We start from the raw sequence: 13,688 nt of genomic DNA, 5'->3' as shown, positions 1-13,688 counted from the left end.
AGAGAACTACTTAATATTTTTTGTTACAAAACTATTCATATGACAAAAAACTGGCTCAGTGGGTATGTTCTGCCATGTTTTTCTAATTGAAAGGCATAGAAAGTTACCAATATTTTAACATGCAGCCATAGATGAAAGATTTACCTTTCAAATGGTATATAATATTAAAGGATCATATATACACCCATTAAGTTTTATTTGCTACAAAATGCCTAATTTTACACTTTTTTATAGGCATGAGTGATATTTCAATGGAGTATATAGGAGCTGCTTATCTCTGTTATCTATGTCTCTGGGGCTAGTTCTAATGCAGAAGCATATACAGTATATTTCATTTAGTATCACACAAGCACATCCTCTGAAAATGTACAGTCTAAGCATTTATATAAAATTGAAATATAATATATATTTTCCTGGTTAAAAAAGAGGTTGGAGATCTTCAGTAATCTTATCATTCATATGGATCTGCTGTTATTATTTCTGAATTACATTAACATTACAAGTAGGCTAGTGAAATTTTAGCAGAATAAAAGAAACCTTGTTGATTCTCCCTACTGTTGTTCAATTCTTTCTTTCTTTTAGATTGTTGAGCTGGATCGTCCTTTTTAGAATCCATGTCTACAGGATTTTCTGTGATGGATCCTGGCAGAGAAGGCATTTTTTCGTCACTTGGCAACAGGTCTTGTACTGAAGGCACACTTTCTGTGTGCCTCCTCTTACGAACTCTTTGCTCTATCTTTAAAACTTACAATTGTTTTAGTTTTTTTTTTGTTTCAAACTTTGAGATTGAGATCTATTTTCTTGATTTTTTTCTCATTGATTCATCAAATATCAAGGTTGACAGTGTCAATATGAACCAATCGAAACTCTCGTTACAAAATATACACCAATCAATATCGATTTTACATTTAGCCTCATTTCCATTTCAACATGGATGCCAGTGCAGGTGCCGTGAATCATTATCTTGTCATTTTTATGTTTCTGTAATCCCCTGTTTCGTAAAAGATCCAAATTACCACTGTATAATGTTGAATAATATATTATCTCATTGTTTAACACAGTATGAACAAAGCAATCAAGATAGAAACACTAGTCACACCCTTAAATGATTTCGTCATATATTTTCGCGATCATGTGTAAACAGAAAGTACATTGAAAAAGAATGAGTACTAAAACTCCCAAGGTATTTAATATAGTAATGAGTACCTATTGAATTGACGATAGCTGCAGAACATAATAAGCGTTTTTTTGTTGTTGTAAATATGTACCCTACAATGTCAAACAGACATAGTAGTATGTTCACCAACGCTGAATTCGCTAAAAAACAGACTCGATAAGGTTATGAAAAACAAATTATATACTGTTATACCGGATAATAATCATTGGGTGTCAGACCTCGAGGGGGTTATAAGAGATTTCTGATCTCGCGACCCTACGCTGGATAAAGTAAAAGTAAAGACGTTTTAGTGAATCAGAGCTTGTAAAATATGATGCTTTAATTTATTTACCTTGTGTGATCAAATCAGAAAGCACTGATATCGTTGACCAACTAGTAAGCTTAGTATGATTTTTTTACAAACTAATTTAGATGTTTGAGGTCCGTCCACAGGGGAACAAGACACTTCACAAGTTCACCCCAAAGACTTCATGAGAAATAATTGACCAACAGACACGACCAACATATTTTCACATGTATGACAACTTTTAAGCTAAAACTGGTCTGAATGACGGGTTTTTCAGGGGCAAGGGAGACTTATATGAAAAAGACAAATCCTCAAAGCGAGCTCGATGTACTTTTAACGTGAAATAGTATGAAGTAATCACTCATTTTTTTATCAAATGCAGTGACGAGTGCGTGTGACGTCACACGCACTGTGTTAAATATGACTCTGCCCCTGTCATTAAATGAATATCGAGTTTAAGAAACGTTGATAAAACTTTGTTTGTTTATTTTATTTCACTCTATAATTTTTAAAGCGAAATAAAGATTATTAAAAGTGAAATAAATGTTAAATTTAAAACGTTTATGACATTAAAATAGCGTACTTGATTTGATTGTTTAGCACTGTTTGGCGCTACATTGTTAAGTAAGGCCCTCACGGCTACACGTTTAAACGGATTCGTTTCGATTTTCAGTTGTAAACGTTTACGATAAATTTTACCGTTTAATCGAAATGACCACATTGTCTTACAAAATATCTAAATCATTGCCTGTAATCGATTGTAAATGGTTTATTCCAAAGTAAAATACGGAAAATAGGTATTTACAACCCTCCACACAGCATTACCGTGCAATAATTGCTCGTGACACAATACATTTTTGGTAAAGTTGATTTTCCTTTGATCTTTCAAAATAGCGAAATTAGGATACAATGCAGAAAATGTGTGCCGACTCAATCGTGATGAGCCCTAAACATTAATATTTGTACTTGTGTTAAAAATAGAAAGTAAGTCATCATTTTGCGACTTGAATACATGGTGAAGTATAGCACATAGAAGACCCACCGTTTAAACGGTGTCCTTTCGGTTCTTAGCAATCGTGTAAACGTTTATAAAAACTTGTAAACGTGGGAGCCTTATTGTTAAGTCACGTAAACAATACTTTAAACGTCTATACAGCGTTAACGACTGAATAAAAGATATTGGTGTTCTGATTCATTTTCTTAGTTAGACCATTTTCTTTCATTCTAGATAGTTTTCACAACAAAATTCGACAAAAAATGTTTTTATTTATCAGATTTTTCAAACAAAATGGCGCCTTCAATTTTCATTTTACATTTTCCGTTTTAAAACTGTCATTCGTTTTTAGCTCGACTATTCGATAAGAATAAGTAGAGCTATTGCAGTCACCCGAGCGTCGGCGTCGGCGTAACCACTTATGTTAAAGTTTTTGTAATAGTTCAAATATTTTCAAAGTCCATTGACATATGGCTTTGAAACTTTGCACACTTGTTCACCATCATGACCCCAACCTGTAGACAGGAGGAGGTAACTCTATCAAGCATTTTGACAGAATTATGCCCCTTTTTCGACTTAGAATTTACGTTAAAGTTTTTGTAATAGTTCAAATATTTTCAAAGTCCATTGACATATGGCTTTGAAACTTTGCACACTTGTTCAACATCATGACCCCAATCTGTAAACAGTAGGAGGTAACTCTATCAAGCATTTTGACAGAATTAAGCCCCTTTTTCGACTTAGAATTTACGTTAAAGTTTTTGTTATAGTTCAAATATTTTCAAAGTCCATTGACATATGGCTTTGAAACTTTGCACACTTGTTCACCATCATGACCCCAACCTGTAAACAGGAGGAGGTAACTGTATCAAGCATTTTTTTTACTATCAAGCACTAAGAATAGTCAAGCGTTGCTGTCCTACCGACAGCTCTTGTTTTATACACAGCTTCCGTTCTGGTTCCCTGTCCAATTATGGTTCCCATAGTAGACATGCCCGGGTGACCAGTCTACACATCCGTTTTCAGTCAGAATTCCTCAATTTTTATCATTATCTTTAAATTCGAAAAGTTGCGATGTGTCCAATTCCGTACTTCGGACGAAAGTTTTCAAAACCATCACTTAGCAGGTACTCGCGTTACCGTAAAGCTCGCTTTGCGAGCAGGCCCTTCGGGCCAGCTCGTTGAGCTCGCTAATACTGACAAATATTCCTCAGTTGTTGCTAGCGAGTTTACTTTTCCTTGAACATTGTGTTATGTTAAAATTATGTACATTGGCTTATATCTTGAAATTAACCAATGGCTGATAACCATACAATAGATGTTTACAGCACACAGTCAACATGGCGTGTTTAAAGTATTACAAAGGCACACTGCAGTGGTAAAAAGAAAATTAACCCTATCAAAAAGAAGCAAAAAGGAAAAAACGATTGTAAAAACCAGGCTTGATAGAAAATTAAACAACAAATGAAAGAAAATATGAGAATGGCTTATTTTATGACAATGTATAAAACGAAATGCACTGTTCCTCCTGTGCATTGCCAGTAAAAGTGTTGAAAAACACAAAATATTAAGAAATAATACTATTACTAGATGTACAAATGTTATAAAAACTGTCAAAGGTCATGAAATATCTGGTATTCACAAAAAAGGATACAAATCTGTCTGTCTGTGCAAGACAGGGTTCAAGGGTTTGTCAGACTGAATGTTTAACACTTTTTTCAAACTTTCAGGAAGTCTGCCCCTACAATGATTGAAATCATGAATTTAATGCTTGTTTTACCCAACTTATGATAAAAACTACACAAACACTAAATTGAAGTGGCTCATGAGCAAATGTAAAGAAGACCAATTTACTTTAAATGTATGCAAGTTTCAACTGCAGCCAAACCATGTAAAGTGGTTAAGATTGGTTACTTCAAACCACTTGCCCCTCACTGTTGTGAGTTTGAATCCTGCCAGGGACTTTAGATTCTTTCATTTGATGAAGCTATCTTACTAGCATGCAGAATATTTGCGGTTCTACTCGGGTGCCTGTTTGTGCCTGAAATAACGCACAGATCCAAGGGGCACCTGAGGTCTTCTACAGTTAAATTCAATAGTCACCATATGACCTTTACATAATTTTGGTGCAACTTAATACCCAACTAAAAAAAAAAACACACAAAACTATCCCATTCTAGAATTTTATGTAAAATTATCTTCTGTCTGATTCTTATTCAGTTCCATATACAGTTAAACTTTGTTCGCTCAAACTCGGATCGCTCGAATACCTCCCTTCGCTCGAACTCATCGCCTAGTCCCGGCAAAATTCCTATATAATATATATTGTTCTACCTCGGATCGCTCGAACACCGATCGCTCGAACTCTCGAACTTGATCTCTGGTCCCTTCGGCAGAAATATAGTGAAAATCACACCTTTTCGGTCGAACACAAAAAGACAAGTCGACATGTCCTTAATAAATGACAGTCGGCGACACATGTTTTTAAAACCTCGTGATCGTGACAAAGAAAATTAAGGTTAATTGATACAAAAAAGAGGTGTTGTAACCGATTTGTTTGTTATGATAATATTGTTAATTTGCCGTTTATGGTAACGATAAAAAGAAATAATAAGTGAAATATGCAGAAGTCAATAAAGAATGACGTTTACCCGGACGGCTTTAATTACAACCGTGGTTCATGTAACGTGAATTGTAACAGTGTTGTCTATTTATATTTGTATGTGTGTTTATTTTAGTAAATGACTACAAATAGATGCTGCTGTAAAACGTTGTTTTTTTTTTAATTTTATTAATTCATTTTTTTTTTTAAATTAAATTCATCCCATAATAAACATATACATTTGTAAATATATATTTTTAACATTGTTCAACAAGTTTGGTCTGATTGCCCGATCGAACTCAACCAATTACAATATACATGGATATAGATTAACACAGTGTACCGTTAATACTTAATTGAAAACACTGGGATAATAATTCTGAATATGACATATTCGACGAACGGATGTACTAACAAACAATTATATTGACTTATTTATCATTCGAATGATGTAAGTTAGAAAACCTTTAGGCCTATGATCACCGTAATAATAGGTCAACCTCGGTTGGCTCGAACTACCGATCTCTCGAACAAATTTGCACAGGCCCTCCGAGTTCGAGCGAACGAAGTTCGACTGTAGTTCAAAATAATTTTAAATGGTCTAAAATTAACTTTGATTAATGTGTAGTTTTTGTTTCCCTCTACTGCAGACATTGAACTTGAATCTGAAAACTCCCACTCATCTAGTCCAAGACCAGCAAGGAAGAATATCACACTCAAGTTAAAGACAGAGAAATCGGCGTCATCATCAGGCCGAGGTCGACCAAGAAAGTCATCAAAAGCAGTGAAGAAAGAAGATAGTGATCATCAGTCAGCTGCAGGTACTCTGGAAAAAAAGTGATTAAACAAAAATGTTTATTCATTAGCACAACTATTTAAGTTAGTACTCATTCATACTGTCATTCTTTGGTTAAGTTTTTGCTTGCAAGTTGGTATCACCAAAACTACTGAAGTGGATTGGTTAAAAGTTCACACACTTATTAAAGAGCATAATAGGAGGTCACTGTCAAAGGTCAATCAGAATTATGGCCCTTTTGAACTTAGAAAATTTTACATTATCCAGGCTCTTGTTTGACTATCTGACAAGTACTGAGAATAGTGAAGCATGATGTTCTACCGACAGCTCTTGTTTTAGCATTTAAAGTTCAATGTTTCTTCTTTTTTGCATTTTTAGCTCACCTGAGCATGCTCAGGGTGAGCTTTTAGGATCGATGATTGGCCGTCGTCCGTTCACATTTAGTTGTTAACACTATAGCGGTCGCATTTTTGCCAAAATCATCATCAAACTTGGTCAGGATGCTTATCTAGTTGATAGCTCGGATGAGTTCTCGGATGAAAAACTAGGTCACAAGAGCTAAAAATAGAAAAACCTTGTTAACACTCTAGAGGTCACATTTTTGCCTCAATCATCATCAAACTTGGTCAGGATGCTTGTCTAGGTGATAGCTTGGATGAGTTCGAACATGGGTCATCTCGGATGAAAAACTAGGTCACCGGAGCTAAAAATAAAAAAACCTTGTTAACACTCTAGCAGTCACATTTTTGCCTTAATCATCATCAAACTTTGTCAGGATGCTTGTCTAGGTGATAGCTTGGATGAGTTCGAACATGGGTCATCTCGGATGAAAAACTAGGTCACCGGAGCTAAAAATAGAAAAATCTTGTTAACACTCTAGTGGTCACTTTTTTGCCTCAATCATCATCAAACTTTGTCAGGATGCTTGTCTAGGTGATAGCTTGGATGAGTTCGAACATGGGTCATCTCGGATGAAAAACAAGGTCACCGGAGCTAAAAATAGAAAAACCTTGTGGTCACATTTTTGCCTCAATCATCATCAAACTTGGTCAGGATGCTTGTCTAGGTGATAGCTTGGATGAGTTCGAACATGGGTCATCTCGGATGAAAAACTAGGTCACCGGAGCTAAAAATAGAAAAACCTTGTTAACACTCTAGCAGTCACATTTTTGCCTCAATCATCATCAAACTTTGTCAGGATGCTTGTCTAGGTGATAGCTTGGATGAGTTCGAACATGGGTCATCTCGGATGAAAAACTAGGTCACCGGAGCTAAAAATAGAAAAATCTTGTTAACACTCTAGTGGTCACTTTTTTGCCTCAATCATCATCAAACTTTGTCAGGATGCTTGTATAGGTGATAGCTTGGATGAGTTCGAACATGGGTCATCTCGGATGAAAAACAAGGTCACCGGAGCTAAAAATAGAAAAACCTTGTGGTCACATTTTTGCCTCAATCATCATCAAACTTGGTCAGGATGCTTGTCTAGGTGATAGCTGGGATGAGTTCGAACATGGGTCATCTCGGATGAAAAACTAGGTCACCGGAGCTAAAAATAGAAAAACCTTGTTAACACTCTAGCAGTCACATTTTTGCCTCAATCATCATCAAACTTTGTCAGAATGCTTGTCTAGGTGATAGCTTGGATGAGCTCGAACATGGGTCATCTCGGATAAAAACAAGGTCATAGGAGCTAAAAATAGAAAAATCTTGTTAACACTCTAGTGGTCACAATTTTGACTCAATTGTCATCAAACTTGGTCAGGAAACTTGTCTAGGTAATTGCTCGGATTAGTTTGAACATGAGTCATCTTGGATGAAAAACAAGGTCACAGGAGCTAAAAATAGAAAAATCTTGTTAACACTCTAGTGGCTACTGTTTTGATCCAAGTATCCTGGAAATTGGTCTGAAAGTTTGTTTTGATTTCTAGGTAAAGTTTGAATATGGGTCACCTGGGTAAAAAACTAGGTCACACTGCTCAAATATGGATAATCCTTGTTAACACTGTAGTGGTCACATTTTTGACTCACCTGTCATGAAACTTGGTCAGAATGCTTGTCTAGGTAATTGTTCGGATGAGTTTGATGGGTCAGGTGAGCGATCTAGGGCCATCATGGCCCTCTTGTTTTCTTTTGTTATTATTCGGTAACATATGGTCTTTAATTTACCTAATGCTAAGCCTGTAAGTTTAAATGACATAAGACTGAAACTTAGAAAAAGAAATAATGACAATCAATTTTAGAATTTTTGGTAAAATGTCAAATTTGTATTATACTTTTATAGTTTACAAAACATGTATAAAATAGAGTTCTCTGTGTCTCTAGTATGACCGATTTCATGTTTGAATTTTTTCAGAGGATGAGGTGTTAGATACACCAATATTTAAGACCATGGAACCTGGTGAACCCCTTCACCACAATAAGAAGTTAAGATGGGACCACAAGGTAAGGCAGAAACTCAGATTGATATAATAAAATAAGAACTTTTATTTCAATTTATTTGGCATAAATCCTTTTAAATCACAAAATTTTACACTGAATATTGAATTGAACATTGAAGCTGAAATGATGACAATAGTGTACACAGAAAATTTTCATTATTTACGTGTGTATTTTTTTTATGCCCCCACTACTTAGTGGACTGTGGAGGGCGTTATTCTTTGCCCTTGTCTGTTGGTCCACCACACTGTCTGTCCATAGTGTGATAAAACACCAGTGGACACACTCCATTTTGAATTTTTATAATTTCTAGACTTTAATTGATTAGTCAAACTTATCGATTTTTTTAAAATGTGTATCGATTATTGATAAAACTATTGACAACACATCAATATTGTTACTATTGATGACAGCTCTATATGCATATCATTTCACCTGAAGAAAGATTGAAACTTACAGAGAGTCAAATGTAGAATGAGTAGGCTAATGAATACAAAAGTAAAAAATGATAAAAAAATCATGAAAGCTATTTTTTAAAATGGCTTCACCAAGTGAAAGCTATTTATGGTTTATGAGTTACGACAACAGTATACTTGACATGTGTTAAAGAAATATGCAATGAGTAGATCTATAACACAGTCATCGAATTTAGCACTGGCCCGGTGGCCCATGGCCAGTGAAAATTAGTTCCGGCCAGTGAAAATTTTAAGAAATTTAGTTAAATATATAACTTAGAATAAATTCAAAACTGGAATTCGGGCCAGTAAATTCAAAATCTTAAATTTTTTGACTGATAACATTAAAAGCAAGTAATGTCATGCGATTAAAATCACACACAATAAATCTATAATACTTGCTTATATTCGTAGGTGAACTTGCTTGGAGAGAAGGTGGTTGACCCTCTGATCCATTGCTGTGAAATCTGCTCTCTACCAATCCTTATCTATGGTAGAATGGTGAGTCTGTGCATTATTTTCTTATTGAAGACATGTATCATAAATATTAGACATTTGAACTAGATATGTTTTTAAATTAATTTATAATGTATTCTGAAATATTCTGATTATTGATTTGGTGAAAATTTCTTGTTATCAGGTGGCTTCATTGGGAAATGTTTTCATCAAATACTTTACAATGATTATGTTACAACAATGAACCCTTAGAGTTATTAATAAAGGCATAATGTTTCCAAGATATGCTTCAATTTTTATTTTTCAAAAGCTTTTTATTTTGCTCTGTTACAGTTAACAAAACGTAATGCCTCATTTCCTGAACAGTCTTCTGCTGCTGTTTCTTTTAAGCAATCAGTACACCAACAGTGATTTAGTACTTTGTATTGAAGTCAAAGTATTTATTTTCCAACAAGTGTGTAATAAATCATGCACTTGTGTACAAAAAATGACACCGCTCAATATGATCTCACTACTTCTCTGTCGAAGAATTTCGACCTTTGCTGTCATTGAATCTCAGATGAGCAGTCCAGGGCTTTCATGGCCCCTTGTTTACATGTTGTGTGAAATAATTATGCGCTTCTGCGTTAATTACATACATTTTACTATTGGAGGCTTCTCTTTCTAATGAAATTTCCATTCATTTATAACAGAACATAAATATTGTTTGAATACTTACTTTGAAATTCCACTGCCTACTGGAAAGCATGTTATACATGATAGTACTAAATAGTATGCATACTGTATACATTGTAAATATATGTTAACCATTACAGATACAGTGTAAGCATGTGTTCTGTTTTACATGTGCCAAGAAGACAGAGAAAACCTGTACAAGGTAATTGTTGTTCTCAAATGTTGATATTTTTCACGCATTTGCTGCCATTTCTTTAAAGAGGACTTAGTAGCACTGTATCATTTTGTTAAAGGGACTCAACAGAGGTATTTTCACATGAAGGAATTTGAAATATATTTTTGAGAATTGTATACCATTTGCTGAAGGTCTGGACCTAAAACTTGTGTGCAAAATTTCATCATTTGGTCTCGCACTTTTTCAAGAATAATTTCTTTTGTGTCAAAATAAGCTGAAATCAGTACTTAGGATACCATTTTATTATTTGTTCATACTTTTTCTTTTCAAGTGACAATTTGAAATGTTATATTCTTAAAATCTAATGTATTTACACCTCATTTGAGCTCCTCTTAAGATGTTTTGTTAAATGTTTTGAAATGCTATGAATGCAAGGGGCTATATTAACATCATATGTTAGTATGAATGTAGGCCCCTTTTTACTCATTTGAACCACAAAGAAAATAAAATTGAAATAAAATGAAAATGAATTGAGCCACGCCATGACAAAACCAACATAATGGGTTTGCGACCAGCATGGATCCAGACCAGCCTGCGCATCCGTGCAGTCAGATCAGGATCCATGCTATTCGCTATCAATTTCTCTACTGGTTATAGGTTTTGTATTTTATTTTTCTCTTTGATGTTTCGAATTTAAGGCAAGGCATGTACCATACATTCAACACTTAAGAATGTAAACCAGTAAGTCTTGAAGTTAATTATTTTCTGTCAGTCCCCATCTTCTTGATAACAGTGTAGTTGATTACTTAATATCTTAATAATATAAAGAAAAATTATGGTTAAAGTGACATGCCCATCAAAATAGTAGGTATAAAGTTCCAAGTCAAAATAACTTACGATTTTGTCATAATTGTTTTCAGTTTTACAGATGTGTAGTCAGTAGTACATAATTAATAACCATGTGACTCGCAGAAAAATCCCTATATCATTCCTAATGTATCATTAACGATCATTTTATCAAATGAGTGAGGCAGTCTTTTTATGTTCAAGGCAGTCGTTATATTTTATCCTAAAACTTTTCATTATCAATTATTGGTCAATGGACATTATAACAGTTAATCTTTGTTAAATATATAGCCAGTTCTGCTCAATTTGACAGCCAAAAAGAAAATGTGCATAATGACTCTTTGAAATACTTCTGAAAATCATGTAATGAAATATGCTGATACAATTAGCATATAATTTTTAGTAGATGCTACAGCAGTAGTCTGGTAAAGTTTTACTTGTAAGTAAAACATATATATGATTTTTATGTCGATTTATGTTTGATTTGCTTTTATCTCTTTGTAACTGTTGAAATTTAACATCCCTTGTAAATTTGTAACCAAAAATTGATAAGGGCTTTGCATTCTACCTGCACATTGTGTTTTACTTGGTAATATTTCTGCATAGTATTAATAAAGATAACAATTTATTGCAGGTGTGGGGATCCTGTACAAAGGATAGAGCAGTCTGCACTTGGTACAGTATTTCTTTGTACATATGGAGGCTCGAAACATGGTTCTAATGGCTGTAGAAGAACGTATCTGTCACAGCGTGATCTCAATGCACATATTGGTCATAGACATTTGAAACACGAGATCAAAGATGCCAACTTATCTCTTGCTGCCCAGAAAGCTGGTGCAGTACTAACAGCACCAAAGGTGTCAGTTAACCCATCGCCCTCGCAGCCTGCTCAGCAGCAGGCATTCTTAGAGCAGTTTACGTCAGCAATACGTCAGGTAGCCGCTGCAACAGCTGTTGCTGGACGAGCGTCACAGGAAGGCTTATACTTACAAGGGCAGGTTGGAGGTGTTCAGCACAGTTTGCCTATTTCTACATCACACCAACCACAATTAGCTTCTGGACTTCCTTCCCAGCAAATGTATTCACATGCTGGGTCAATAATGCAGAGTTTACCATCTTCACAACCAATGCTGTCTCAAGCGACCATTTCATCGACAGCTGATAATTATACGTCAGCTATACCAGTAGTGGGCTCCAGAATTAAGACACTTATAAGTGTACCTATACAAGATGATGACTATACTAAAAAACAACAGACTTATCAGACTCATCCGGTAGCTGGAGCAACAATGCCAAACATGAACTACCCACCACCATCATTGGGGCAGTACCCTGTGGGAAGCATTGCTCCAAATATACACCAGCCACCCCCTGGTGTACCACCTCCTATGTTTTCAAGTCAAACAATCCCTAGTTCATCATTTACAAGCCCGCCACCCGGGCCTGTTCCACAGATGATTCAATCAGGGCCACCAAGAGGCCCACCTACAATGGGTGCATTACCTGGCGCACCTCGTTTCTTTGACAATCAAGGTCCACCACGAGGCCCTTGGAGAGGTGCGCCTCCAAGAGGACCTGGAGGTCCACCTCATCCTTCAAGAGGGCCTCCTAGGGCAGATTATAATTACTATTAAACTGGTATATTTAAGTGTAAATAGCAAAGTTAAAGTTAGAAATTAATTTGTGAAAGACACTCTTAACAGAATTATGTGAGCATTGTATATTTTTTTGCACAAAATTGAATTTTTCACTGTATAAGAAAATTCCTTCATTGACTTTGAATTATCAGAATTTTTGTTTTGATTTTATTCATTGTTTCTCTTTATTTATGAAATAAATTTATCATGAATGTACAAAAACTAATTGATATTTTTTTGTAAAAAAGGTTATTTCAATGTATGTTTGTCTTGGATCATGGATTAATTATTTCTGAATCATGTTGTATCTTTTTGTTGTTTAAATCACTTCAGTAAATTATACCAAAAAATGTTAATGTTATGTAAGTCATCATAAGCATCAATTATGTCTTGTGTTCACAAAATAAAGAAACAAGATTTTTATTCCTTTTTAGCTCGACTTTTCTATGAAAAGGGGAGCTATCCTACTCGCCCCGGCGTCGGCGTTGGCGTCACACCTTGGTTAAGTTTTTCGTACCACCCCACTTTATTTCAGAAGTATTACAAGTATGGCTTTGAAACTTACCATACTTGTTCACCATCATAACCTCCATCTACAGACAAGAGTACATAACTCTGTCAAGGTTTTTGACAGAATTATGGCCCTTTTTTGACTTAGAAAGTGTATTGAGCTTGGTTAAGTTTTTTGTACCACCTCACTTTATTTCAAAACCATTGGCGGTATTGCTTTGAAACTGACCATACTTGTTTACCATCACGACCTTCATCAACAGACAAGAGGACATAACTCTGTCAAGGTTTTTGACAGAATTATGCCCCTTTTTGACTTAGAAAATACATTGAATATGGGTAAAATCCACTTATTGCCTTAACCCTTTGAGATATTGCTTTGAAACTTTTAATGCTATTTCACATCATTACCCCCATCTGTACGCAAGAGAAGGTAACTCTGTCAAGGATTTGTTTTAAAAATTAAGGCCTTTTATCGACTTAGAATCTTGGTTAAGTTTTTAGTACCAGTCCACTTTTTGACTGAACTGTTTGAGATATTAATTTGAAAGTTGGAATACTTGTTTACAATCATGATTCCCAAACATGTCCAGGAGAAGGTAATTCTGTCAAAGATTTTATTTGAATTATGGCCCTTAAC

The 13,688-nt window shown here is 35.0% G+C and overlaps 2 protein-coding genes across 4 annotated transcripts in view; one reads left to right on the top strand and one right to left on the bottom strand.

Annotated features, from left to right (window-relative positions):
* Positions 1-825, bottom strand: part of LOC132738616 (ubiquitin carboxyl-terminal hydrolase 19-like) — a 44,412-nt gene extending 43,587 nt beyond the window's left edge. Inside the window, exon 1 of one of the 2 annotated variants that reach the window (XM_060726170.1) lies at positions 538-825. In XM_060726170.1, coding sequence (XP_060582153.1) covers positions 538-658 — 121 coding nt within the window. In that variant the 5' untranslated portion in view covers positions 659-825. The remainder of the gene's footprint in view (positions 1-537) is intronic. The other variant, XM_060726171.1, reaches the window with a different exon arrangement.
* LOC132738617 (E3 ubiquitin-protein ligase Hakai-like) lies at positions 817-12,961 on the top strand. Of its 2 annotated transcripts, XM_060726172.1 has the most exons (6): positions 817-946; positions 5,710-5,880; positions 8,212-8,300; positions 9,164-9,250; positions 10,021-10,082; positions 11,536-12,961. In XM_060726172.1, the coding sequence occupies exons 1-6, from the start codon at positions 931-933 to the stop codon at positions 12,533-12,535; spliced, it is 1,425 nt and encodes a 474-aa protein (XP_060582155.1). In that variant the 5' UTR covers positions 817-930; the 3' UTR covers positions 12,536-12,961. The 2 variants fall into 2 exon arrangements, with proteins under 2 accessions (XP_060582155.1, XP_060582156.1); XM_060726173.1 differs by lacking the exon at positions 817-946 and having other exon boundaries at positions 5,710-5,896.
* Positions 12,962-13,688: the final 727 nt, after the last annotated feature.

Source organism: Ruditapes philippinarum, unplaced genomic scaffold (genome assembly GCF_026571515.1).
Source record: "Ruditapes philippinarum isolate M1 unplaced genomic scaffold, ASM2657151v2 ctg2290_1_1_1_1, whole genome shotgun sequence".
NCBI classification, from domain to species: Eukaryota; Metazoa; Mollusca; class Bivalvia; order Venerida; family Veneridae; genus Ruditapes; species Ruditapes philippinarum.
This window is presented reverse-complemented; position numbering and strand designations above follow the sequence as displayed.